The following is a 25342-nucleotide window of genomic DNA, read 5'->3' on the forward strand; positions in this document are numbered from 1 at the left end:
CAGTGGAATAAATTTGTCTGCAGAAGTTGTGGGCGGTCCATCACTGGAAGTTTTTACGAAGAGACTATTATAGACAGTCACTTGTCTGAAATGGTGTAAGTTCTCCTGCTTGAGCAAGGCGCTAGACTAGAAGACCTCCAAGGCCCCTTCCAGCTCTATTCCCTTCCTCCCTATGTAAAACCAGAGGAATTCGTCAGTTCAGAGCCCCAAAGCCGGGTTTTACCTTCCCACAACCATAAATAATGAAACGCGCCGGCCCGGTCTATTAGCTAGCCTTGAGCTCATTACATCCGGCCTCGGCGGCAACATTTCCTGTTGTTGCCATGGAAACAGCTTGGCTTGTGACAACCGGGCCCAGCGGCATCCACAAAGCTCAAAATGAACAGAAAGAAGCTGCAGAAGCTTACCGAGTCCCTGTGCAAAACCGCTAAACATTGTGAGTGAAAGTGGGTTTACTCTTTCCTCTGCAGCTCTTTAAACACAGCTGCTCCTGAGTTCATTAACCGATCAGTGATAATTATATTATTATTATCTCGACTGGAAATACGATCGAGCTTTCCATCCGGGGATGCTGAAACTACAACTCCCATAATTCCTTGCCAGCGGAGAACCGAGGATGGCAACATTAGAGCAGGGAGTCTTTGCTGGCTGAGGAATTATGGGAGTTGAAGTTTACAAGTCTTAAAGCTGCCTAGGTTGGAGACCCCTGCATTTAAATACCGGAAATTCAAATTTATATTGGTTGATAAACAAATGCATCTTTCATTGTTGCTTTTGTTTCACTGTTTCCTTTTGTAGTTAACAAATTTGAAGTGGAATGTCTCATTAAACTTTTCAACCACCTGGATATTGAACCCAGCGATCGTCATGCTGTTGTTGGTTTAGATCGCAACGCATTTCGCAATATTCTACACGTGACATTTGGAATGACAGATGACATGATTATGGACAGAGGTGATTAAATCCATGCTCATAAATTATTGTATTTTAAAATATTTTTGAGAAGCTGTTTCAGATTGCAGTTTGGAAAACATTTCTATGCTGGGTAATACATTCATGAAGTTTGAAAATCATATGGAAGTTCAAATTCATATCAGTTTTACTTAACAAGATTCATTATTCATAATGAATAAGCCTTGAGTAGGATTTATTCTCCTTCATACTGAGGTCTGTTGATAGCATTACCTGATCATTGTAGTATTTGGGTTACTGTATAATTTGGCGTCTTTAATGTCCCCACATAATAGCAATATGTAATAAATAGCAATCACTCTAGTATAATATTTATAGTGCTATTTATATTGATGCTGAGCTAGAACTGCAAATTTTAATTTTAATGAAGATCTGGAAATGCTTCTGAGGCAGACACACATTAATCATTATCTCATATTCATTTAGTCATCATTTCATATTCTGCAAAGCTACGCTTTGGTACTAACTTCCCCTTTTCACACCTCACTAACCTTTGAAGAACCCTTTTGCTTATAGGAACACGCAAGATGGAAAGTACCAGATCATGTAAGATATGGTTATAGCTGCACAATTGAATCTGTATTTTTCTGTTTATGTGATTTGTATCTGTTAACTTCTCCTTTTGTGTATAAGAACTTGATATTATCTATAAGATGCAATTGGGCAGATAACATGACATGCCTTGGTCATCCAAGTGTTCTGTAGAAGTATAAGAATAACTTCAGCTATAGATATATAAGTGAACTTTGGACATTAATCACTTTATTGTATGTGCAGTGTGTAGGTCAGTATATGATCTAAAACAGTGATTTTCAACCTTTTTTGAGCTGTGGCACATTTTTTACATTAACAAAACCATGGGGCACATTGGGGGGGGGGCGCTAAAAAACGTTTGGACCAAAAAAATATCTCCCTCCCTTTTGCTCTATTTCTCTCTCCCTCTTTCTCTCCCTCTTTTTTTCTCCCTCTCTTCATCCCTCTTTTTTTGTCTCTTCCTTCTTTCCTCTTTTTTGCTCTTTCTCTCTCACTCCCTAGTTCCCTCTATGTCTTTCTCTCCCACCTTCCCTCCCATTGTTTCTCTCTCTCTCTCTTGCTTTCTCTCTCTCTCTTGCTCTCTCTCTTGCTTTCTTTCTCTTGTTCTCTTTCTCTCTTGCTTTCTTTATCTCTCTTGCTTTCTTTCTTTCTCTCTCTTGCTTTATTTCTCTCTCTTTCTCTCTTGCTTTCTGTCTCTCTCTCTCTCTTGCTTGCTTTCTCTCTTGTTTTCTTTCTCTCTCTTGCTTTTTCTTTCTCTCTCTGAGCTTCGCGGCACACCTGACCATGTCTCGCGGCACACTGGTTGAAAAACACTGATCTAAAATATAAAACCTCCTTGGAATTGAGTTTCATTTCTTGAGATTTCCATGTCAATATAGAAAAGATATGCTATTAATTGTGGAACATTCTTCAAGTTCCAGTGTAGCCCACAACCCTGGTATTTTCTATTGATCTCTCTTCTAAACACAAACTATATTCAACCATTTTGCTTTTTAAAAAGAACATAGCAATATTAAAACGTCATTAAACACTACGTTTAATTAAATAATATGAAATTGCTTTTTAAAATTTTCTAAGAACATGAGAATCAGTCAGATTTGAACAGTACATACAGACCTCCATATCATACAAAAAAGTTTGTTTCAAACATGAAAGACTGTGAAGATAGTCTAATTTTGCAGAAGTATTGGAAGAGTTATTTAAGGGATGTCTGATTTTAGGACTGGCTACAGCTGCTTTGATAGTGAAATATATTTGAGATTTAATGATGTAATATTACAACTTTAGGGATTACTATATTTTGAGATTACAGTTTCACTACTGTTTCACTACTTTTATTGTATTGTCAAGTCTAAGGTCAGACATTGACCACATACCTAGGTATAGGCAATGTTCATAAATTAAATATAAGTGCCAACTCTAAATTAAAACCTTAGAATAATCTTGTATTTTTCCTTCAGTGTTCCGTGCTTTTGACAAAGACAATGACAGCTGCGTCAGCGTAACTGAATGGGTAGAAGGCTTATCAATATTTCTTCGAGGGACTTTGGAAGAAAAGATGAAATGTAACATTTTTCTATTAAAAATTAATGCTCATGTTAATCTGGATTTTAGGGCAAATTCATTATTATATTGTAAAAATACACTATATTGTAGTTTATATAATCCATACCATACATACTGTACAGTGTATTTAGTCTAATTTATTGCAAAATCGGTTTCTTTAACTATAATTTAGTTACTGTTATTTTCAATTATCTGGAAGATATTTTGACATGCATACAATTAATGTACTTATGCCTTTTAAAGATTGCTTTGACGTTTATGACCTGAATAGTGATGGATACATTTCACGAGAAGAAATGTTTCATATGCTGAAGAATAGTCTGCTAAAACAGCCATCAGAAGAAGATCCCGATGAAGGAATTAAAGATTTAGTAGAAATAACACTGAAGAAAATGGCAAGTATAATAAATTTAAAAACATAACTCATCAGGTTTAGATCATACTAATAGTTTATCCAATTAACTCAGTTGGGATTCATATCCTTAGTGGATAAAAAAGCCAGAATTGAAATCAGCCAAAGAGTAAATAAATAGATAATCTTCAACAATTGCAAATTAGTTACTGAAACAATACCAAAATATTTTTTAAAGTAAATAAATTTGTTCAGTAGCAATTATATGAAATTTGACTGCCATGCCAATAAAACTACCATACATTTAATTCCAATTGTATTTTAATCCAAATAATTATATATAAAGCTATAGTGTTAATATGATTTTATGAGTTAAAGTATCTTATTTCATAGGACTATGATCACGATGGCAAAGTCTCTTATGTGGATTTTGAAAGGGCAGTAAGAGATGAAAATCTCCTCTTAGAAGCATTTGGACCATGTTTACCTGATGTGAAGGTATTTATGAAGTCTATCAAAGTATATTAATAATTAGTAATTTTATTAGTAACTGTATTCCTATTCTAGATTTGAACTAAATGTTTTAAATACAAAACTAAAAGTATTAAACTGCTTTTTTGAATGGTCACTGAAGGATAATCAAAATCATTATACTGTATATGTGTATGTGAGACATTTAATGATCATCAAGCAAGCCAATTATATTTCAACATTCCCCGATCTAAAATAATGTTCTCCCATATTTTTTATCTATTTGCTATTAAAATTCTTGTTCCCATTACCTTTAATTGGGGTGAAACAGTGCATCATAGTGCAACAATTTTTGAATCAAGGTACCTCAAATGTATCCAAAATGTGGAACATATGACTCATGTGGAATTGAAATGTGGCAAATCTTATAAAATTTCAGTGATACAATAATTATCATAAAGCAGATTATGACATAATACAAAATGTCATAAAACATTTCTGATGACAAGTTTGATTGTTATATAATTCAACCTAAGCTATTTTCAAGGTAAGCACATCTGATGTATCCAACTTTTGAAGTGAAGGCAATGTATTACAATTTCTGTCATTTTTGAAGGTTTTGAGTAATTTCTTACCAAAGAAAAAAATCATTAAAAAGGTGACACAAAGAATCATGGGTTGTCTAGTTCAGTGTTTCCCAACCTTGGCAACTTGAAGATATTTGGACTTCAACTCCCAGAATTCCCCAGACAGCGAATGCTGGCTGGGGAATTCTGGGAGTTGAAGTCCAGATATCTTCAAGTTGCCAAGGTTGGGAAACACTGGTCTAGTTTACTGTTGAGAATGCCAACTTAAAAGATTCACCTAGAGTAAGGATATAAGAAAGATGTTTCTGGGGATAGGGATAAGGGATTAACTCTTATAGACCTGTGTTTTATATAAAATATGAAATGCTCCCATGTATTGTCACTTGTAGAAACACAAATCTCTTACAAGGTTTACCATTTTAACCAGTCTTTTTTTTTTACTTTTCCGCAAAAGTACATCAAAGAGTAATGTGATAACTTACAGTTTAGGAACTCTTCCAATAAATTTCTTGTATTTAATTAAGGCAATTAAAAACATTTTCCTGCAGTTACATTAATATCTAGTTGTTATATAAACTTCCTAACCACATGCATTTCTGTAAATCAAAGTAAATGTCTTTTATGTTTATGGGTCATTTGATAATGGAACAGAATATTATATGAAACAAAAATATTGATGGCCAATGAAGACCCAGAGAATGATGCAACTAGCTTCACGTAGTTAGGGAAATCTTTTATCTTTTGTTTAGAACAGAATAGAATGATTTATTGGCCAAGTGTGATTGGACATACAAAGAATTTGTCTTGGTACATATACTCTCAGTGTACATTTAAAAGAAAAAGATACATTTGTCAAGAATCATGTGGTACAACACTTAATGATTGTCATAGGGGTCAAATAAGCAATGAAGAAACAATATTAATAAAAATCTTAGGATACAAGCAACATGTTAGTCATACAGGATGTTAGGAAAGATGAGAAAAAAACTAGTAGGAATAGAAGTGCAGACTTAGTAAAAAGTTTGACAGTGTTGAGGGAATTTAATAGAGTGATGTTTAGTAGAGTGATGGTATTTGGGAAAGAACTGTTCTTGTGTCTAGTTGTCTTGGTGTGCAGTGCTCTGTAGCGACGTTTTGAGGGTAGGAGTTAAAATAATTTGTGTCAAGGATGTGAGGAGTCAGTAAATATTTTCACCGCCCTCTTTTTGACTCGTGTAGTATACAGGTCCTCAATGGAAGGCAGGTTGGCAGCAATTGTTTTATCTCCATTTCTGATTATTCTCTGAAGTCTGTCGGTTTTGTTGGGTTGCAGCACCAAATCAGACAGTTATAGAGGTGCAGATGACAGACTCAATGATTCCTCTGTAGAACTGTATCAGCAGCTCCTTGGGCAGTTTGAGTTTTCTGAGTTGGCGCAGAAAGAACATTCTTCATTGCTTTTTTGATGTTTTGTGACCATTTTAGATCTTGAGATATGATAGAACCTAGAAATTTGAATGGCTCTACCTTTGATACTGTGCTGTCTAGTATTGTGAGAGGTGGGACGATGGGTTTTTCCTAAAGTCTACCACTATTTCTACGGTTTTGAGTGTGTTCAGTTCTAGACTGTTCCGGTCACACCATGTTAGTTGTTCAACCTCCCGTCTGTATGTGGATTCATCATTGTCTCAAATGAGTCCGATCACTGTTGTATCGTCTGCAAACTTCAGTAGTTTAACAGATGGATCATTTGAGATGCAGTCATTGGTGTAGAGAAGTGGTGAGAGTACACAGCCTTGGGGGGCCCCTGTGCTAATTGTACATGTATCTGATGTGATTTTTCCTAGTTTCACCTGCTGCTTCCTGTGTTAGGAAGCTTGTGATCCACTTACAAGTGTGTTCAGATACTTGTAGCTGATTTAGTTTGGTTAAGAAAATGTCCAGTATGATGGTGTTGAATGCTGAATTGAAGTTTACAAAGAGGACCCTAGCGTAGGTCATTGAAGATTCAATATGTTGCAGGATGTAGTGTAGAGTCATATTAACAGCATCATCTGTCGATCTATTTGCTCGGTATGCAAATTGCAGGGGGGTCTAACAGTGGATCCATGATGGTTTTCAAGTGGAACATCACTAGCCTTTCAAATATTTTCATAACTACAGATGTTAGAGCAACTGGTCCATTTATTTATTTATTTATTATTTTTATTTATTTATTAGATTTGTATGCCGCCCCTCTCCGAGGACTCGGAGCGGTTCACAACAGAATGCAATATCACAAATCCAATATATTAAAAACGCATTATTAAAACCATACAACTCAGACAAACCATACACAATAGTCATTCTGTAGTCATTCAGTTCCTTGATGGAGGGGTTCTTCGGCACTGGGATGATAGTAGAGTATTTGAAGCAGGAAGGAACATAGAGGATCTCTAGTGATTTGTTCAAGATTTGGGAGAAGATGGGGGCCAATTCGTCAGACTTTTAAGCAAGAAGTTATCTTGTCTGGGCCTTGTACTTTTCCAGGCTTCTGTCTGTGAAATAGATCTTTCACTTCCTTTTCTGTGATCACTAAACTCAATGGGATGGATTCAATTATAGAGGATTTGGCTGTTGCTGGTGTGTCTGGGATGCAGGTTATGCAGATAGGTGGTTGTGGTTTCTTTTCAAACCTGCAGTAGAACACATTCAGGTCATCTGCCAGTTGCTGATTTCCTTCAGCTTGGGAAGGTGGTTTGCTGTGACCGGTGATGTTTTTGAGAGTTTTCCACATGTTTGCTGGTTCATTTGTTGAAAATTGATTCTTAGGCTTTCCCCCCTCTCAAATTCTCTTTTTTCTTATTTCTCAAAAAGCAGCAATTTAGCAAATAATTTTCAATAAATTGTGACACGAGGTGATTGTTATTATATCTCTTTGTATAAAATACAAAGGGGCAAATATACCTATTATTCCTGCCTTGTATTTTTGCCACATCTTCAACCCTGTAAGAGGCATTGGGCTGAGAATGTCTGGCCCAGAGAAATGATTGGTCCAGCCATTCATACCTAAGACAGATTTAAAACTCACAAGTCTGTTGGTTTTGAAGCCAGCATTTTAACCGTGGCACCAAACAGGTTTTTAAAATTTTGATAGTTAAAGGTGGGGTATTGAACCTAATTTTGAACCACATCTTCCAAATGTATAAGCATTGTTCTTTGAATGTAAGTTTGTTATAGCTTTTTTTTTTAAAAAAAATGTTTATTTTCTTTACAGTGCAGGATGTCCTTTGAGTCACAAGCTTTCCAAGATGCTCCTGAGTTGTAGATCTGCAAGTAAAATATAATGAATGAAATGTAACACAGCTGGGGTAGATCCAATCATAGGATAGCATTAGGAGCACAGGAATAATATGACAACATTCATAGCCATCAATAAACTTCAACATAATGGATAATAACTTTAAATTTACAAGAACTGTTTCATGTTAACAAATGAAGTCATATTTCTTTGTCTAGAAACAGTCAGAGCCTACCTGTTTGTGAATCAAATATAAATGTAACATGCGATCAGAATTATTTATATTCGCCGCCTCTGCTTTATTACTGGTTTTGTTTGATTTTCCACTAATAATTCTTCAGATGAGTTTGAAGTTTGAACTGGATCAGCAGTCTAATTTGAAAAAGAGAATATAGAGTTAGTATATTATTTGCATCCATAACCGAATAGCAAGGATTAAGTTACTGCAAAATAATTAATATATACAAATTATAAATGATGTTAGAACTACATATTTTCAGAGCATTAAATGAATAATTATTGCCCCACCTTCTTTAGCGTATTGCGAATTAAGATTGCCGAGGTGTTCAGTGAATCATCATCCATATCTATTTTAGGTATTTCTGGTAGCCTTGGCCCAAAAATGATTTCTTCACTACTAGGCTGTCTTCCCAAAAGGGCAAGTTTATGGTCTTCATCTCTTCTCCTTTTTCGTTCCTGAAGTTGAGTAGTTCGGGGCATGAATCTTCCAAGACCTTCATAACATGGAACCCTTTTTTCTAGTTTCGAGCAAGCCAATGTGTTGTGTTCTCTTTGCTGTGGCTTCTTATCCATTCTTATATTTTGGCTAAAGCATGCAGATGTTGTAGCAAAGCGATAAGAGGAGTGAGGTGCTACTAACATATTCTGGCAATGCTGTTCTGCAGGAGATGTAATATGCTCCACTAATAATGTGCAACAGGAAGGTTGACAAGGGTCCTGGGTATATGTCGCAGGATTCCGTTTGCTAATGGCTGTGTTAGAGGTCCATGATCCCCAATCCAATGGCATGGTCTTCGAAGAACATATACCAGAATCCTGTTTTGCCTTGAGTGATGGCTCTTAAAACACAAAAAATAATGTGTTATGTTAGTGCATAGTAAAAAAGGCATTTTTGAAGTGAATTTTAATTTAATTACCATGGTTGAAAACAGAGAACAGTGATGAGCAGTGAGAAAAAAATGTTTTCATATATTAGTTGGCAGTTACAGAAAAATTCCCTTCAAAGCACTGTTCTGCTATGTTTGGATGTGATGATTCTATGTGCATTTTCAAAGAATTGTAATATGCTAATAAATTACATAAATGTCCACCATTCTGAGGTGTGTTTTTTGTTGGGTTTATTTTTAGTTGTGCAAAAATGTACAATGGAATAATAAATAAAATAAATACATGAACTATGAAAAAAAGGAAAATTAATTACATTTAATCCAAAGTAAATTGTGTTTGTTTGCTCCCATCTTTTTTTTCATACCAAGCCGTACATATTTGAAATAATGCAATAGGAATTCTTAATGAGAATGTGTGTGTGTGTGTGTGTAAAGTACTCATTGAGCTAAGTTTGACTAATAACTCCTTTGGCAAATTAATATTGGGTTTTTGGGAGGAATTACAAAAGTTGACGGCTCTTGCCTTTTATTGATTTAAAACAATAAAAGTCACAAACCTTTGAAATTGGTTGCTTTTGCTATATATTTTCGTCTGTCTCTTAATTTGTCTCTGGTCTCTTGTACACTCTCAAATTCTGGAGCATAGCATATATGTAGCAAACTGCCAAAGAAATTCCACTCATCCAGTTTTCTTTTAGCTGCCCTAAAAGAGAGAAAAGTTATTTATAAACAATGTTAGAGACAATTCAATCTTATTGGAGTTCTCTTTAAATCCAGAAAGTTATGTTTTTATAATATAAAAATAACTGTTGTGGTTTACATTAAACTAATATATGAAAGATGTTTCAATATCAAACAAGTAGGGATTCTAGCATGAACAAAAGCAATAGTAATTACCTTGCACTTGGTATTTTTAAAAACTTGATCAGATATACTTCAGTAAATTCTTCTGCTGGATATCCATCTAATGGATTATATTCCTCAATAGTACCATATAAAGCAAAAAGTTCAATTAGCTCCTTCATAACTCCCAATGCAGGAACACCCTGGATTAACAAATATCGAGACTCTAAATTGACAGTATAAACCTGAAAAACAAAATCACTTTAATAACACTTTAATATATTTAACTGAGTTGTTTTATTTTAAAATTAATTGTTTATACAGTATAATAATTTTAAAAGAATGTGTCAGGAGGTAGATATTTTAGCATTGGTGATCAAATTCATCCATAGTAGTCCTCTGCCTGTAAATACAATTGGGACCAGAATGTCCATTGCTAAGTAAGGCCATTTTTAAGTGAATTGCCACAGGTGATTTTATGTGCCAAAATTTAACACTGAAGTTGTTAAATGAATCATGTGGTCATTAATGCAAATCTGGCTTCCCGCATTGACTTTCTTGTTAGAATCTGGCTGGGAAGATCACAAATGGCAATCACATGACCCTTCAATGCCAGTTACCAAGCAACCAAATTGTCTGTAGGGATGCTACAGACTAGACTAGACTAAACAGATGGGTACCAGTCATAAGCAACATTATTCACAGCTGTTATAACTTGGAATGTTGTTAATTGAGGACTACATGTACAGTTTGTTTGGTTATGGATTAGTTTGATGAATTATCCTAAGCAATCATATTTTAATTAAACTTTATTAATACCATGAGACTAAATAAAAGTAACAATACAAGTTACAGAATAAAAACAAACCAAACAAATAAAGAGGGAAAAGAAACTAATATCAGGTAAAATGAAATTTTAAAAATTAATGGAAAAAACATAAGTAGTAGGTAAAAGAATATAGCCAAGTTCAGAAATTAAAGATTGCTGAATCTTACATATAGTATCAGAAGAATTAGTATTAACTACATTATAGCAAGGATTCTAAATCATTGCTCATAGCATTTGGGCAAAATACAATTAGTTGCTATTGGATACTTCAAAAACTATATTATTCAAGAGAAATGAATGTTCTCATCAGACCAGTAACAACCATGGTTTGCAGCCTGGTCATGACATTGGAAATTATTATTCAAATTTGCCCTTGGACATTAATATACAATAGTAACTTCACACAAGATAGGAAGCAGTGTGAAGATTAAAGCAGTAAAACTGAAGACACATTTTATCACTCAAAAGCCTACTGCTTCTATTTGGGTTGGTAAACTGGCGTAATGCTCATCAAATCAAGAAAGATCTAACCCCTTTAGAGATTGTAACAATTCATGTTGGTTTAAAAAAGGAACAAATTGACAAATGTCTTATCAGGGAACAATTGTAACAGCTAAACACAACTTCCATTTTCAGCTATACTTGGATTCAGTAAGGCATTTGACAAAGTGGATCACAACTATTTGGTAAGACAGAAAAATGGGGAATAAGGATCACAATAATAACTAGTTGATCAACTGCACTCAACATGTCTTTAAGGAAACTGTATTTACATAGAGGAAAATATACAATGAGGTACTTCAAGATTTTGTCTTAGGCCCAGTACTTTTCAACACCTTCATAAATAACTTAGATTAAGAGATACACGAGAGCTCATCAAATTTGCAGATGACACTAAGCTGATGGGAATAGTCAACACTTTAGAACAGGGTCCCCCACCACCAATGCTGTTCTGTGGCCTCTGAGGAGCTGGACTGCACAACTGGAGGTGAACAGTGGTAAACAATCTAAGTGCTATTGCTAACAAAGATTGGGATTGGAAAACTATCAGGCAGAGATCCAAGTTAGAAATAACGAGAAATTTCCTGACAGTGAGAATATTTAAATATACATATATAAACTGCTCAAAAAAATAAAGAAAACACTCAAAGAACACATCTTAGATCTGAATGAATGAAATATTCTCATTGAATACTTTGCTCTGAATGCGCTGACAACATATGAAATTTATTATCAATCAATGTTGCTTCCTAAATGGACAGTTTGATTTCATAGAAGTTTGATTTACTTGGAGTTATATTGCGTTGGTTAATTGTTTCCTTTATTTTTTTGAGAAGTATACACACATATACACATATATGCATGTAGATATATATAGATATATATGAGATATATGTCTTTTCATCTATGTATAAGTTGGAGAAAAAAATAAAAATCTTTATACCCTGAGAACATTAATCAGTGGACCAGTTTGACTTCATAAGTTAGGGATGCTCCATCATTTTTTAATAAGAGATTGGGCATTTCAGATGGCATGAAATGGAGGTCCTTTCCCAACGGTATTATTTTATTCTATTCGATTCGATTTCCCGTTTAAGTGCTACGAGTGTATATGTAAGCAAAAAGGGGAGGGAAGGAAGCACAAATGTGCCTTTATCCGGTTTGTAGGCTTCTTTGTTCCTCTGGGATACAAATATTTCTCAACAAAGTATTTGTATCCGAGAGAGGATTTGAAAAAACGAGGAAACGGCTCAAGGGATAACTTTTTCTCGTTTACCTTCACTGCTCGCGGCCTCCGACCTTCACGGTATTTGGCGCGCGATGCGCAGATCGCCTGCTGTGTGTGATGCTGCCAGACATCACCGACCTCGTCTTCACCAGAATCAACCGCCGCCATCTTCACTTCCGTACACACTCTTGTCGCTTCTTCAAATCGTCATCCAAGTCCGCCTCCCCCCCCGCCCCCAGCACCGAAGGCCACTCCAAGGAAAGGCGGAAAGAAATCGATGAGGAACCCGCTGCGAGGGAACGAGGCGGAGCCGTGGCACTTTATCCAATCACAGCAGAGAAAAACAGCTGGGCCTCCTATGACCGTTAGGGCTACCTGAAAAAACCCAACAAAACACGATATGAAACCGGAAGCCGGAACATGTATTTTCGCCAGTCTGATGACGGCTAAGAGTCGCGACTTTCTGTAGTTTTGTCTTTTAAGGTGGCTAGTTGTGGTACCTGGCCGTGGGTGGCCGGAGGGGTCGGTGGAGATGTTGGGGGCAGGAGGATTCGGAATAGCCGCGGCGAGCGTCTCCTTGAGCGGCGTCAAGAACTGCTTTCTGCACTTGCCGCCTGGGCTGGTTTCTTCTCTCCGACTGCAGCAGGTAGAAGGAATTCAGCAAGGCGTCTACCGACCTCCATTCGTTTTGTGTCCCATGATTAGTGAGGTTGAAGTGTTCATTCCCAGTCACGGCATCCTTTTTCTTATCAACATCTTTCCATATTCAAGTATGGAGCTATTGGCACCTTGGACAAGTCATGCAAGTGGGACTCTTGTCTGCTTCCTGATAGTGTCAAAAGTCTAACTCTGGGGTAGGCAAAGTTGGCTCTTCTATGACATGTGGACTTCAACTCCCAGAATTCCTCAGCTAGCATGATTGTCTCAGGAATTCTGGGAATTGAAGTCCACAAGTCATAGGAGAGCCAACTTTGCCTATCCCTAGTCTAACTTATCAGAATAATGTATTTATTTCTTTATTTGTTTTGTCAAGTATTGGTAGTATACAAAGATATAACAATGTTCATATACATGATACTTACAAGAGAAAAACATTAGGACAGGAAACAGAAGGCATGCTTGGTGCACTTACGGTATTTTTCCTGAGTATAAGATGTACCGGAATATAAGACGCACCTTAGTTTTTTGGGAGGAAAATAAGGGAAAGAATCTGCTCATGATATTCATCTGGCTAGCCTCCTTAGTCTGGTCAACTCCAGCACATTATTTTATCCCCTGGCTAGGGCTTAAAAAAAAAAACCTTATTCAGAGAGAGTAACAATGAAAGAGATTGCAATCCAGTAAGAGCTGGGAACATCATTAGCACCTGGTTAGGGCTGGAAAGAAATATTCAGAGCAAGTAGAGCAATGAAAAAACTCTGCAAAGACTTAGAGCTTGGAAAACATTCTTGACAAAGAGTAACAATTAAAGAACTTGCAAGTTAAGAATTGGGAAGATTGTTAGCACCTAGTTAGGGCTGGGGGGAAAAGCTGGAAAAAAAGCTACATTCAGAGTGTAAGATGCACCTGAATTAAGATGCACCAGTCTCTTTTAGGGAGGAAAAAGGTGTGTCTTATACTCTGAAAAATACAGTATGCACACCTTAACAAAGGACCGTGGACATCTTCTCATCCAACCCCAGACTCAAGCAAGAGACCCTTATCATCTTCATTAGCCATGCTCTCCCAAATAAGCATTCATCTAATCTTGCTGGGCAATTTGAAATTTTTCAATAGTAGGTGCTGCCCCCCACTGGGGATTATTGGCATATGACACCGAATGTCAATGAAGGGGAAAGTGGTGTTTCATTGCTATAGGTTTTTCAAGCATTGCAGTATTGAGAATGATCTGAAATCAATTGCAACTTTCTGCAATTATTAAAGGAATAGGAGTTTTAAATCTGATGTAGTATATTTTTTATGTTTGTTTCTTTTGGACCTGTTGGTTCTCACATCCCCCTCCCCTCAGTGTTGTAGACACCTTTAAGAATTAGTTTTTTAATCATTCGGGGGAAAATACCTTGTAATATCCATGGGATGGCACCTTAGGGCAGTGTAATAATTATTGAAGGGAGAAAGGGGAGTTCTGTATTAACTTTACAAATACTCTTAAAACAAAGAGCTGAAAGCTGAAATTGCCAAATTCTAAGCCATTAAATTATAAACAACCTTGAATCAATCTTACACTAGTCCAGTGCTTATGTCAAAAACCAGAGCTTTGGACCTTCCAAACGGCTGCTCATTTCCAGATCATTTACAATCAGAACTGGTCTTGTTAAGGCTGAAGCTGACAAAGCTAAAATTAAGAAACCTGAAACCACACAGGACTGTTAGCAAAATATGATGTATTATTTGTGCTTCCAAGACTTAAAATGTTCAGGTGATATACTACAGTATATGATGCAGTATTTGTGCATACAGTGGTACGCTGCTTACGAACTTAATTCGTTCCGTGACCAGGTTCTTAAGTAGAAAAGTTTGTAAGAAGAATCAATGTAAAAGCAAATAATGTGTGCAATTGGGGGAAATCACAGGGAGGGTGGAAGCTCTGTTTCCTCTCGGGAGATTCTTGGAGAGGCCCCACAGAGGCTTCACCCCACCTTTTCCAGCCCTGTTTCCTCCCAGGAGATTCCTAGAGAGGGCCCATGGAGGCTTCTCCCTGCCTTTTCCGGGTACATTTTCAGAGGGTCGAGTTTGTAAGTGGAAAATGGTTCTTGATAAGAGAAAATGGTTCTTGAGAAGGAAAAACCCAGTTCTTATCTAGAAAAGTAGTTAAGTAGAGGCTTTTGTAGGTAGAGGTACCACTGTATATGCAAGGCTGGAAAATGAGCAGCATGAATTCTATTAGCCCATAAAAGCAGGAAAAATATATTAAAAATAATAATATAATAAATAAAACTCAAACCTTGAGTATTTTATAAATAGAGACACTGATTGATTGAACCTGTCATTCTTAGCCTAACCAATTGACATAATGTTGCTGTTGCAAGAAAAATCAGAGAAGGAAGGTGTTTATGTTTCAGTTACAGGTTAAAAGGCCAGGATACAATACTAACAATAATAAGGGGGTTAAGGTCTTATGGGACCTATAGGTCCAAATTGACAAGCATCTTGTTGATATATGCCTGATATAATAGTTATTGAAAAGAAAAAAGTCTGATTCTTTGCTGTTGCTAAACTAGGCGATAGCAGGATTGAGGAAAAATAATGGGGAGAAATTCCAAAACCCAAGACTTACAGTTCAAATTTGAACACATGGAAAAAGAAATCTCTTGTTATACCAAATTGATTGGCACCCTCAAACTAATACCTAAAGAAATTCCTCAATATTTGAAAATATTGAATTTATCAGACCAGAATATCCTAATTTTACAACAACAACAAAAAATCCCACTCTTTCTTGGACCCGGTCTATATGTATCTATTTGTCCACTTACATGAAATATCCCGTTTGTTTAATATAAATTATTTATTTTTAAAATTCATAGGATCAAATTGTGAAAGTTTCTTGGGGGAATCAACCAGTATACTTGGGTTGGATAGAAACCAGACATTATCGTCAAACAGAAGAAAATATTGTGGAACTAAACAGACAATTAGCAGGCAAGCTTGACATCAAAGATGGACAACAGGTTTGAAATGCAATCTTCTATTTGTATATTTTAAGTAGGATATGAAGTTGATGCATATGGAATACATCAGTTATTAGTTTCAAAATTTGGATTCTTATTAAATTATCAAATTGTCTACAAGTTAGGCTTAATAAAATACTGAGAGCTAGCAAATATATTTCAAATGACATAGTTAACTTTTGAAATGATTGTTGCATACATTCATATTAATTTATTTCCTTTGCACCTGCAAAGCGCATATACATCAAGTGCATTTCTTATGGGATATGCAAACATGAGGCACAAACAAAGGACTGCACACAACAAAGAATATTGTTTGAAAGGAACATGCAGAAACAATACAGATATTCCTCAACCAAAGACTATAATAGAACCTGCCTATTGCATTCACTGGTCATGAGTGTCATTAAATCAAGTGCTCACACAATCATCTCATTTGCAGAGCCCCGCTCTTTCTTTTTTCGAATGCAGCCATTAAATAAATGTGCAGGTTGTTTAGTGAAGCAGGGGGTCCCTAAGGGATCTCCGGGGAGCCCCTACGAGGCCTAGCATATGTCCTACCTTCTTCCCCCCTCCCATCCCCTTAGGCACTTGGTGTGCCACTTCCCAACCCTTTGGGTCCCTGCAGGCTTTCTGTCTACTTAATGCCCCACTTTGCCCCACACCTTTGTCACCCATGTCATCCATTGTGCACTTACCTTTCAAAGATCTCTGGAGCTTGGTTTAGGGGGAGTAAAGAGGGTAGACAGCTCTGTTCCTTGACCATGTGGCACAGCTTGGTGAAAACCCCATTAAACTCTGGGTGCCCTGAAAATAATGGTTGCTTTTGGGATCACACCAGGCAGCCTAGGAATGGAGTGGTTTGCCCTACTTCTTTAACATGAGCTCCAGGGAATTGTGATAGACGGAACTTTTCCAGAACTTGCATCAGGGAAGCAGAGCAGGTTTAAAGAATAAAAGAATTGGAAGGGATGTTCTAATCCAACCCCCTGGAAACCTTAAACCACTTCAGACAAATGGTTGTCCAATCTCTTCTTTAAAATCTCTAATATTAGAACACCCACAACTTCTCCAGGCAAGTCATTCCACTGACTGACAGATTTTAGTGATCTTTTTACTGTTTTTTTACTTGTATTTATAACCATTGTTAGCCGCTCAGAACCTGTTTTGGATTGAACGTCATATAAATGCAATAAATAAATAAATGAATAATTGTTCCAACTGCCAGAAAATTCTTTCTTTGTTCTAAGCTGGTTCTTTCCTTGATTAGTTTCCATCCATTGCTTCTTGCCCTGCCTTTGGAGAATAGGTTGACCCCCTCTTCTTTACGGCAACCCTTTAGATATTGAAACCCTGGTATCACTTCATCCCTAGTTCTTCTTTTCATTAAACCAGACATACCCAAATCCTGCAACTATTCTTCATATGTGTAAGCCTTCAGCCCTCTAATCATCTTTCTGCACTTTTTCTGGAGTCTCAATGTATTTTTTATATTGTGGCGACCCAAACTAGAAGCAATATTTCAAGTGTAGTTTTACCAAAGCATTATGGAGTGGTATTAACACATGGCATGATCTTGATTCTATCCCTCTATTAATGCAGCCTAGAAGTCAATGCTATTTTCGGGTCAGTCTAATTGAACTGTGGAGGCTCTGTAAATGGCAGTTACTTTGGAAATCACACACCGCACAGCCCAGTCTCACAAGCTTGTTCTATTTCTCTAATGCAAGTTTTGGGAAAGCTCTGCACCAGATAAGACTTCAATGCACTTGGGGAAAAGGAATCCTCAATCTGAGTATTGTATTGGCAGTTCTGTGTTAGCAAAAACTTCAGAAGAGAAGGATTTAGGGGTAGTGATTTCTGACAGTCTCAAAATGGGTGAGCAGTGCAGTCAGGCGGTAGGGAAAGCAAGTAGGATGCTTGGCTGCATAGCTAGAGGTATAACAAGCAGGAAGAGGGAGATTATGATCCCGCTATATAGAGCGCTGGTGAGACCACATTTGGAATACAGTACTGTGTTCAGTTCTGGAGACCTCACCTACAAAAAGATATTGACAAAATTGATCGGGTCCAAAGACAGGCTACAAAAATGGTGGAAGGTCTTAAGCATAAAATGTATCAGGAAAGACTTAATGAACTCAATCTGTATAGTCTGGAGGACAGAAGGAAAAGGGGGAACATGATCAAAGCATTTAAATATGTTAAAGGGTTAAATAAGATCCAGGAGGGAAGTGTTTTTAATAGGAAAGAGAACACAAGAACAAGGGGACACAATCTGAAGTTAGTTGGGGGAAAGATCAAAAGCAACATGAGAAAATATTATTTTACTGAAAGAGTAGTAGATCCTTGGAACAAACTTCCAGCAGACGTGGTAGATAAATCCACAGTAACTGAATTTAAACATGCCTGGGATAAACATATATCCATCCTATGATAAAATACAGGAAATAGTATAAGGGCAGACTAGATGGGCCATGAGGTCTTTTTCTGCCGTCATTCTTCTATGTTTCTATGTTAAATGAACAGAACAAGCCTATTCGTTCCTGGGCCATGTGGCACAATCCCAAAAGTGGCCACTGTTTTTAGGGTAGCCACAGTTCAGTGCAGCTGACCAGAAAACGGTGGCTGCTTCTGGGGTCACATCACACAGGCCAGGAGCAGAGCAGCCTCCCTTCTTTCTTCACCTGAGCTCTGGAGATTTTCAAAGGGTAAATGAAGAGGATATGAGACATGGTGGAATGGGAAGAAGGCCTGCTGGGACCCAGGGTGAGGAGGCAAACAGACTCCTGCAATGTCCCTATCTTCAGTCATAAGAATGAATGACTGTCAAGCCGGTGCAGAAGTTGGTGATAAATTAATGGCTTGCCACCCTATCTATAGAAGACCTGAAGTAGGTACTGGTACATGGTGAACCACATTCAATTTGAGATTATGGATAAAAGGATGAATTTGGTTAATGAAACTGATTTGCGACAACTGATGGGACGATGGGACAAGGTAAGACGATATATGGCGAGTAGGATCCGAGACCAAGCTATAACAAACAAGTTGGAATCACTTTATAATATGTAAATAGATACTTTGCTCTTGGGTTAAAATGGTTTATACAAGAAACACCCCCGATTTGGTGGTGGGGTATGAATGTTTGTCTGGTGGTGGGCACAATTCGCAAAACACTTGTTTTATGGTGTGTGAGTCTTATATTGTAAAAAATCAATCAAAATATTTTATTTTTTAAAAAAATAGAAGACCTGAAGTTTATAGGAACTTAGGAGGGGTGATTTTCATCAGGGAACAGATAGACAGGGCATTCTTTCGAGTGGTTCAAGGACATCCTATGCCCACCGACCTGGGCGGAAGCGGAGGAAGGACTTGCCACGCTGGCACTATCTGATGGGCAACGTGTGGGTGGGGGATAAGGGATGTGAATTTTCATCTGAGTCGGAATCTCAGATTCAGGTTTCCCAGTGTGGGTCCCAGGATGGCTCCGGAAATAAATTAGAACTTCGAGTCGGACTCTGATTTAGTTCGGATGTTAACTGGAACCTTGACAGGTGCTGCAGTAGCGGTAACTTTGGAACTGTAACTTTGGAACTTGGGCAGTAGTTTTTGGCTAGTCTATATCTATCTATCTATCTATCATCTATCTATCTAATCTGTCTGTCTGTCTGTCTGTCTGTCTGTCTGTCTGTCTGTCTGTCTGTCTGTCTATCTATCTATCTATCTATCTATCTATCTATCTAGTCAAGTACATATTGGTAGTATACAGAGATATAACAATGTTTATAGACATGATACTAGTAAAAGAGAAATACTAGGACAGGGGGCTAACTTTGAAGAGCTGCTAAACTAACTTTATTTATTTTATTTATTTTATTCTATTGTTTTATTCCACCCTTCTTTTAAAACTCAGGGCAGCTTACAACATGTTAGCAATAGCACTTTTTAACAGAGCCAGCATATTGCCCCCACAATCCGGGTCCTCATTTTACCCACCTCGGAAGGATGGAAGGCTGAGTCAACCTTGAGCCGGTGATGAGATTTCAACCGCTGGCCTGCAGATCTAGCAGTCAGCTTTAGTGCCCGCAGTACTGCACTCTACCCAGTGTGCCACCTCGGCGCTATTGAATTATTTTCAATTCATCACTTATACCACTCCAATATTGTGACCCCTAAGGTGAGATCTTTACCCACCCTCCTGGCTAACTGAAAGAGCTTGAAGATCTGCTTCTGCCAACTGCCCAGGCTACCCAATGGAGGCATGTCATTCTGGACATGGTTAATGGGATAAGTCAAGACCCCACCTCCTCCCAGATGTATCTACTTCCCTTCCTTCTCATCTTTGTCATTTTCTTTATTAATTTTAATATTTACTGTTTTAATATTTTATTTTAGTAAATCACCTATAGTTACCTAGATGGCTGGCATTTAAATTTAATAAATAAGACAAAATATTAGAATATTTGTGCTTCGGATTCAGTGAGTCAGTCAGTGGGTCAACAAATAAAAGTTTACACATACATTGTTCTCAAACTGTTTAGTTTTTGTTACCGTCAAAATCGAATAAAATACCATTTATTTATTTTTTTGAGGATGCCAAAAGTAACTTTTATATCGGCAGAGGGAATAAATAACACTACTTACATATTCAGAATGTATGTTGAAAATGTATGTTGCCAATACAGATCAGCAAGCCTGTGATTCTTATGTCAGATTTTCTTTTCCCATTTAGTATTTTCAAAGATTTGATTGTGAAAATATTGAATGTAATTTAATTAGATTTCTTATCTTCCAGGTATTCCTTGAACCCTGTTCTCAGGTTTTATCCTGTCAGCAAGTAGAAGTAGAACCAATGACAGCAGATGATTGGGAAATACTGGTAATTAAAGTGTTTTTTTTAATGTAATACTTTTTTCCCCCTCCTCTTGTCTGTTGCACCTTAACTAAACATGCTGTTTTATTTATTAAAACCATTTTTGTGTCTTGGTTTTGCTGCAATCTTCTCAGTAGGGATAATTTTTTTTTATATTCTCTAAAATGATTGCAGGAGCTGCATGCATTGTCCCTGGAAAGACATCTTCTTAATCAAATTCGAATAGTATTTCCAAAAGCTATCTTCCCAGTGTGGGTTGAGCAACATACTTGTATTTATATCCGGGTTGGTAAGTGGTTGTGCACGATTTTTATCCGATTTTGAGAGAAAATTATAAGTTTGGTATGTATATTAACATTTCCCTTTTTATTTTAGTGACTCTAAAGCCCCAAGCTCTTTATGGAAGACTTGAAGTTTGCACAGAGCTTCTCGTATCTCCTAAATTACGGCAGTGTGAAGGTAGTTCTTCCATGTTGCCTTCCCTGAAAGATAACATCATGCGGGAAAATGTCTCTGAAACTGAATTAAAGCTAAGGAAAATGAATGAGGGACCACATTCCAAAGAAACACATTTAAATAGGCAATTTCAGCAGCGTCAGCCAGAAGCAAAGGGATCGCTGAGTGCAAATTTTTTCCCAAACTTTTGGAATTTACTTGGCAATATTTTTTTTTATAATTCTGAGAAGAAACATGAACCTTCTATTGATGAAGTGAACGCTGCTAAAAATAATCTCTTGAACTTGATCAAGGTGGATTCTGTTTTTAGAGTATGTCAGGAACAGCTCCCCAGCGTGAAAAATATGCTGCAAACGTGCACATTTCAGGAATACAACACTGTCTTTGTTTTCCCATGGAATGAAGTATTTCCTGTTTCAGAAGCTAATATTCAAGTTTCTTATGGAAAAATTAGTAGACTGCTTTCTCCAAAACAGCAGATGCAACAGTTAAAGTATCATCTAACATCAAAAGAGAAACATCTGTTTAATTCAGAAGACCAAAAGCAATTTACTTTGAGTAAGGTTCAAGAATCTTATGAATTTTCTGTTGTGCAGATAATATGGAGTGGATTTGAGGATCTAAAGGATGCCATAATATTCAATAACAATGTGGAACAACTACATGTTGGAAGAATTTGGGTTAGTGAAATTTATAAAGGATACAGGGGAAGTCATTATATTAGGCTCACTAGCATTTTAAATCAATTTTTGATTAGTTTTTGACTGATTATCATTGAGAATTAAAGTATTTTTCCATAAAAACTAAGCTGTATTAAATTTTAGTGCTTATTCAGAAAAATCAACGTGGCTATTTTGAGTGCTGAGCATCACTCTCCAAACGATAATGCTTAAGACTGTTCTTTTGTAATTAGTGAGCATTATATTCCAATCCAACTTTAAGTAAAATAATTCAATTCATTTCAATTTAAAAATATTAATTTAGTTTGATTTATTTACTTCAAATATTTATCTACCTTCCTAAATCAAGCTCTTAAAGTGAACTAAAGTAGCAAAACAAAAATCCCTGTATTTTTAATTTGTTTTTGTTCACTTAGGCAACATTTCTGCTTCACAAATAAGGTTACAAGTTAATATTATTGCCTAAATAATGTGAGAGCCAGGTTAGTAAAGGCATAAGGTTAGAAAAACAGGAGACTCTGAGTTCAAGTCTTAGCCATGAAAGGCAGCTGGATGACTTTGGACCAGCCGCTCTTTTTTAACCCAGTCCACCTCGCAGGGTTGATGTTGAGGAAAAATGGAAAAAGGTGTGTTGGATATATTCACCACCTTGATTTATTTGTAAAAATAATAACACTGGGATATAAATAATTAAATCAATCTGTGATGGTGAAAGATACAATTCAAGGAATCCTTTTTTTCCTTGAGAGAATTGCAAAATTATTAACGTTTTAACAACAGTTATAGTCTTTGAATAGCTTAAGTTGTCTTTATTTCTTTCTCAAATTTCTATACCAGTCATCTCACCTAGGTGGTTCTACACAAGCCTCACTACTGTACCAGTGACTACATCTTACAAACCATTAAAGTTTTCTGTGTTACAGAAAGAACTGTTTGTGATTTTTATTTTGTATTTCAGATATCTGAACAATTGAGAAAGAAGTTAGATATAGAAATGCATGATGCTGTCCGAATCACGTCAATCAGTTCAGACCCTAAAATTCCAACCTCTCTTAGACTTCAGCCTGAACGTACTTTAGTGAGTTTGACCTAATTGATAAACTGCTGATAGTTTCCAGTATCTTATTGTCTATATATAAACTTTACTTCAACTCTCCTCATGCACCTCTTTCTGCTCTTTTGGCTACCCTGCAAATAGCATATTATGGTAGCAGTAGTGTTGCCAATGGTGCTGAGGCTAAATTGGAAGCCTGGGGCCTTCAACAGATGTCTACTGCTGCTTCTAGGCCTCTACTTCACCTCCAGTACCAAGCAGTATCACCTCAAGTCCTGTACTGCGGCACCTTTGCCGGGAGGCCTGGAGCCGTTGAGCGCTGGCATCCTGCTCCGGCCAATGATAGGAGTGTATGATTGTGTTATTATTATTTCTAGATTAGATTCTAGATTCTAAATTATTATTATTTATTAGATTTGTATGCCACCCCTCTCCGCAGACTCGGGGCGGATCACAACAGCGATAAAAACAATATGTAATGACAAATCTAATGATTAGAATCTAGAATAACAGTTGTACATTTAAAAACCTAAAAGCAAGGAACCCCAATATAAAAAACATACATATTGTCATATCATGCACAAAAACTACATAGGCAAGGGGAGATGTCTCAGTTCCCCCACGCTTGATGACAGGTGGGTTTTAAGGAGTTTACAAAAGGCAAGGAGGGTAGGGGCAGTTCTAATCTCTGGAGGGAGCTGATTCCAGAGGGTCGGAGCTGCCACAGAGAAGGCTCTTCCCCTGCGTCCCGCCAGACGACATTGTTTAGTCGATGGGACCTGGAGAAGACCAACTCTGTGGGACCTAACCGGCCACTGGGATTTGTGTGTTAGGATGAATGTGGGTATCTGTTTTTAGTAATCTTGGGGTTTTAGAATCAAATTTTAGGTTTGTGTTTCGTATATGCTGTATTTTGTATTTATTGTTTTGTAGGCCACCTTAACTCTATGGAGAAGGGCGGTATAGAAAACCAACCAAACAAATAAATAAATAAATAATTTTGCACATTGCAAAATCATGAGATTTTGGAGGACTTCCAAAGCATTCCAAGAAGGGGACATATGGGGAGGGGGAGGCCTAGGTCAGGCTAGATATGTTTTATCAGCATTGGAAGAAGATGGCAGAAGTTATGGTAGGCCCAGTGGAGCACAGGACAGCAGGCGCAGTTGAGTCTTTGTGTTGTGCAGATAGAATGGTTAGGGCTTGAGGTAGCATGGGGCTTGAGGTAACAATTCCTAGTATTGCTGGTGGCTGAAATAGAGGCCCAGGCACAGTGGTGATTGCCGAAAGCCATGGACTTCTACTTCAGCCCTAGTGCAGGTGGGCAAGAGGAGTTGAAGCAACCATATGGTCATAAATCTGAGCACCAGCGTGCCTTCCGTCCCCTGTCCTAATGTTTTTTTTAATTAGCGTCATGTACATATTATTATATCTAATGTTTCTTCTTGTTTTTTTCTTGTTACTAGTATGTATATGAATATTATTATATCTGTATATAATATTACATATTATTATATCTTTACATACCTCCAATACATTATTTGTTTGTTTTTGACAGAAACAAATAAATACATTATGACCACATGACTGTTGTACCAGCTGTAACGTTGAAGATGTGGCATCATTGCAATTCATTCAGTGCTGCCATTACTACCAATAGTCACTGAATGAAGGCACATAAAATGAGGACCACCTGTAATTATATTTTTCTATTCATTTCTGACCCATTTGTCCTCAGTTCAAAAGTTTCAGCGACAATTATATTTTTTTCTAGCAATTTAAGTCACATTCAGTCCCAAATTATTCAAAGATAATACGTTAATGATGAGGCATCTTTTAATGTGTACTCCAAAATGGATTAAACCTCCCTAAAATTTGTAATTTTTAAAAAGAATTATTTTCCCCCAAATTTTGTCAAATGAGTATTTTTATATTATTATTGATAAGCCTAAATTTAGTGAACAGTCATAAATGAATGGCTTATACTACAAAAGTGCTTGATCCATTGCTCTCTGTTCCTGCTTACATCCTGCGTGATCTATATCACAAATTGCCCATAGTTCTTCAAATCTTATTAACGATTCTATAGTATGGTAAAGAGAGTTATGTTCATTTTTTACTTAAGAGCATGGCAGGAATTCTGCCAGCATAAGAATGCTCTCAAATGTTCAGTTCAACAGAGTTTGTAGAAATTGGTATGTTTAGTTTAGTTCACATGCTTTATATTTTTTAGGCTGTATTTCCCTACAATCCCAAGACATGTCCACTTATTTAAAGCTATTAAATCAATGTTGTTTAAAAAAAAAAATCTACATTGCAATTTGTACCCTGGAAAAATT

At 36.9% G+C, this 25342-nt stretch overlaps 3 protein-coding genes across 4 annotated transcripts in view; 2 read left to right on the forward strand and 1 right to left on the reverse strand.

Moving 5' to 3' along the window:
- The first annotated feature begins 291 nt into the window (after positions 1–291).
- CLXN (calaxin) lies at positions 292–9069 on the forward strand. The gene is made up of 6 exons (XM_070728239.1): positions 292–436; positions 799–954; positions 2967–3071; positions 3316–3467; positions 3818–3922; positions 7718–9069. The coding sequence occupies exons 1-6, from the start codon at positions 379–381 to the stop codon at positions 7766–7768; spliced, it is 627 nt and encodes a 208-aa protein (XP_070584340.1). The 5' UTR covers positions 292–378; the 3' UTR covers positions 7769–9069.
- Positions 6645–12503, reverse strand: RBM48 (RNA binding motif protein 48). 2 transcript variants are annotated; one of them, XM_070728238.1, is made up of 6 exons: positions 12318–12503; positions 9766–9914; positions 9426–9571; positions 8270–8820; positions 7977–8113; positions 6645–7770 (listed from the first exon to the last, which is right to left on the reverse strand). In XM_070728238.1, the coding sequence occupies exons 1-5, from the start codon at positions 12435–12437 to the stop codon at positions 8021–8023; spliced, it is 1059 nt and encodes a 352-aa protein (XP_070584339.1). In that variant the 5' UTR covers positions 12438–12503; the 3' UTR covers positions 6645–7770; positions 7977–8020. The 2 variants fall into 2 exon arrangements, with proteins under 2 accessions (XP_070584339.1, XP_070584338.1); XM_070728237.1 differs by having other exon boundaries at positions 9766–9956.
- Positions 12504–12671: 168 nt separating this feature from the next.
- Positions 12672–25342, forward strand: part of PEX1 (peroxisomal biogenesis factor 1) — a 42521-nt gene continuing 29850 nt past the window's right edge. Inside the window, exons 1-6 of the mRNA XM_070728240.1 lie at positions 12672–12915; positions 15797–15940; positions 20736–20819; positions 20988–21102; positions 21189–21949; positions 22908–23027. Coding sequence (XP_070584341.1) covers positions 12802–12915; positions 15797–15940; positions 20736–20819; positions 20988–21102; positions 21189–21949; positions 22908–23027 — 1338 coding nt within the window. The 5' untranslated portion in view covers positions 12672–12801. The remainder of the gene's footprint in view (positions 12916–15796; positions 15941–20735; positions 20820–20987; positions 21103–21188; positions 21950–22907; positions 23028–25342) is intronic.

This window comes from Erythrolamprus reginae, chromosome Z, assembly GCF_031021105.1.
Source record: "Erythrolamprus reginae isolate rEryReg1 chromosome Z, rEryReg1.hap1, whole genome shotgun sequence".
NCBI classification, from domain to species: domain Eukaryota; kingdom Metazoa; phylum Chordata; class Lepidosauria; order Squamata; family Dipsadidae; genus Erythrolamprus; species Erythrolamprus reginae.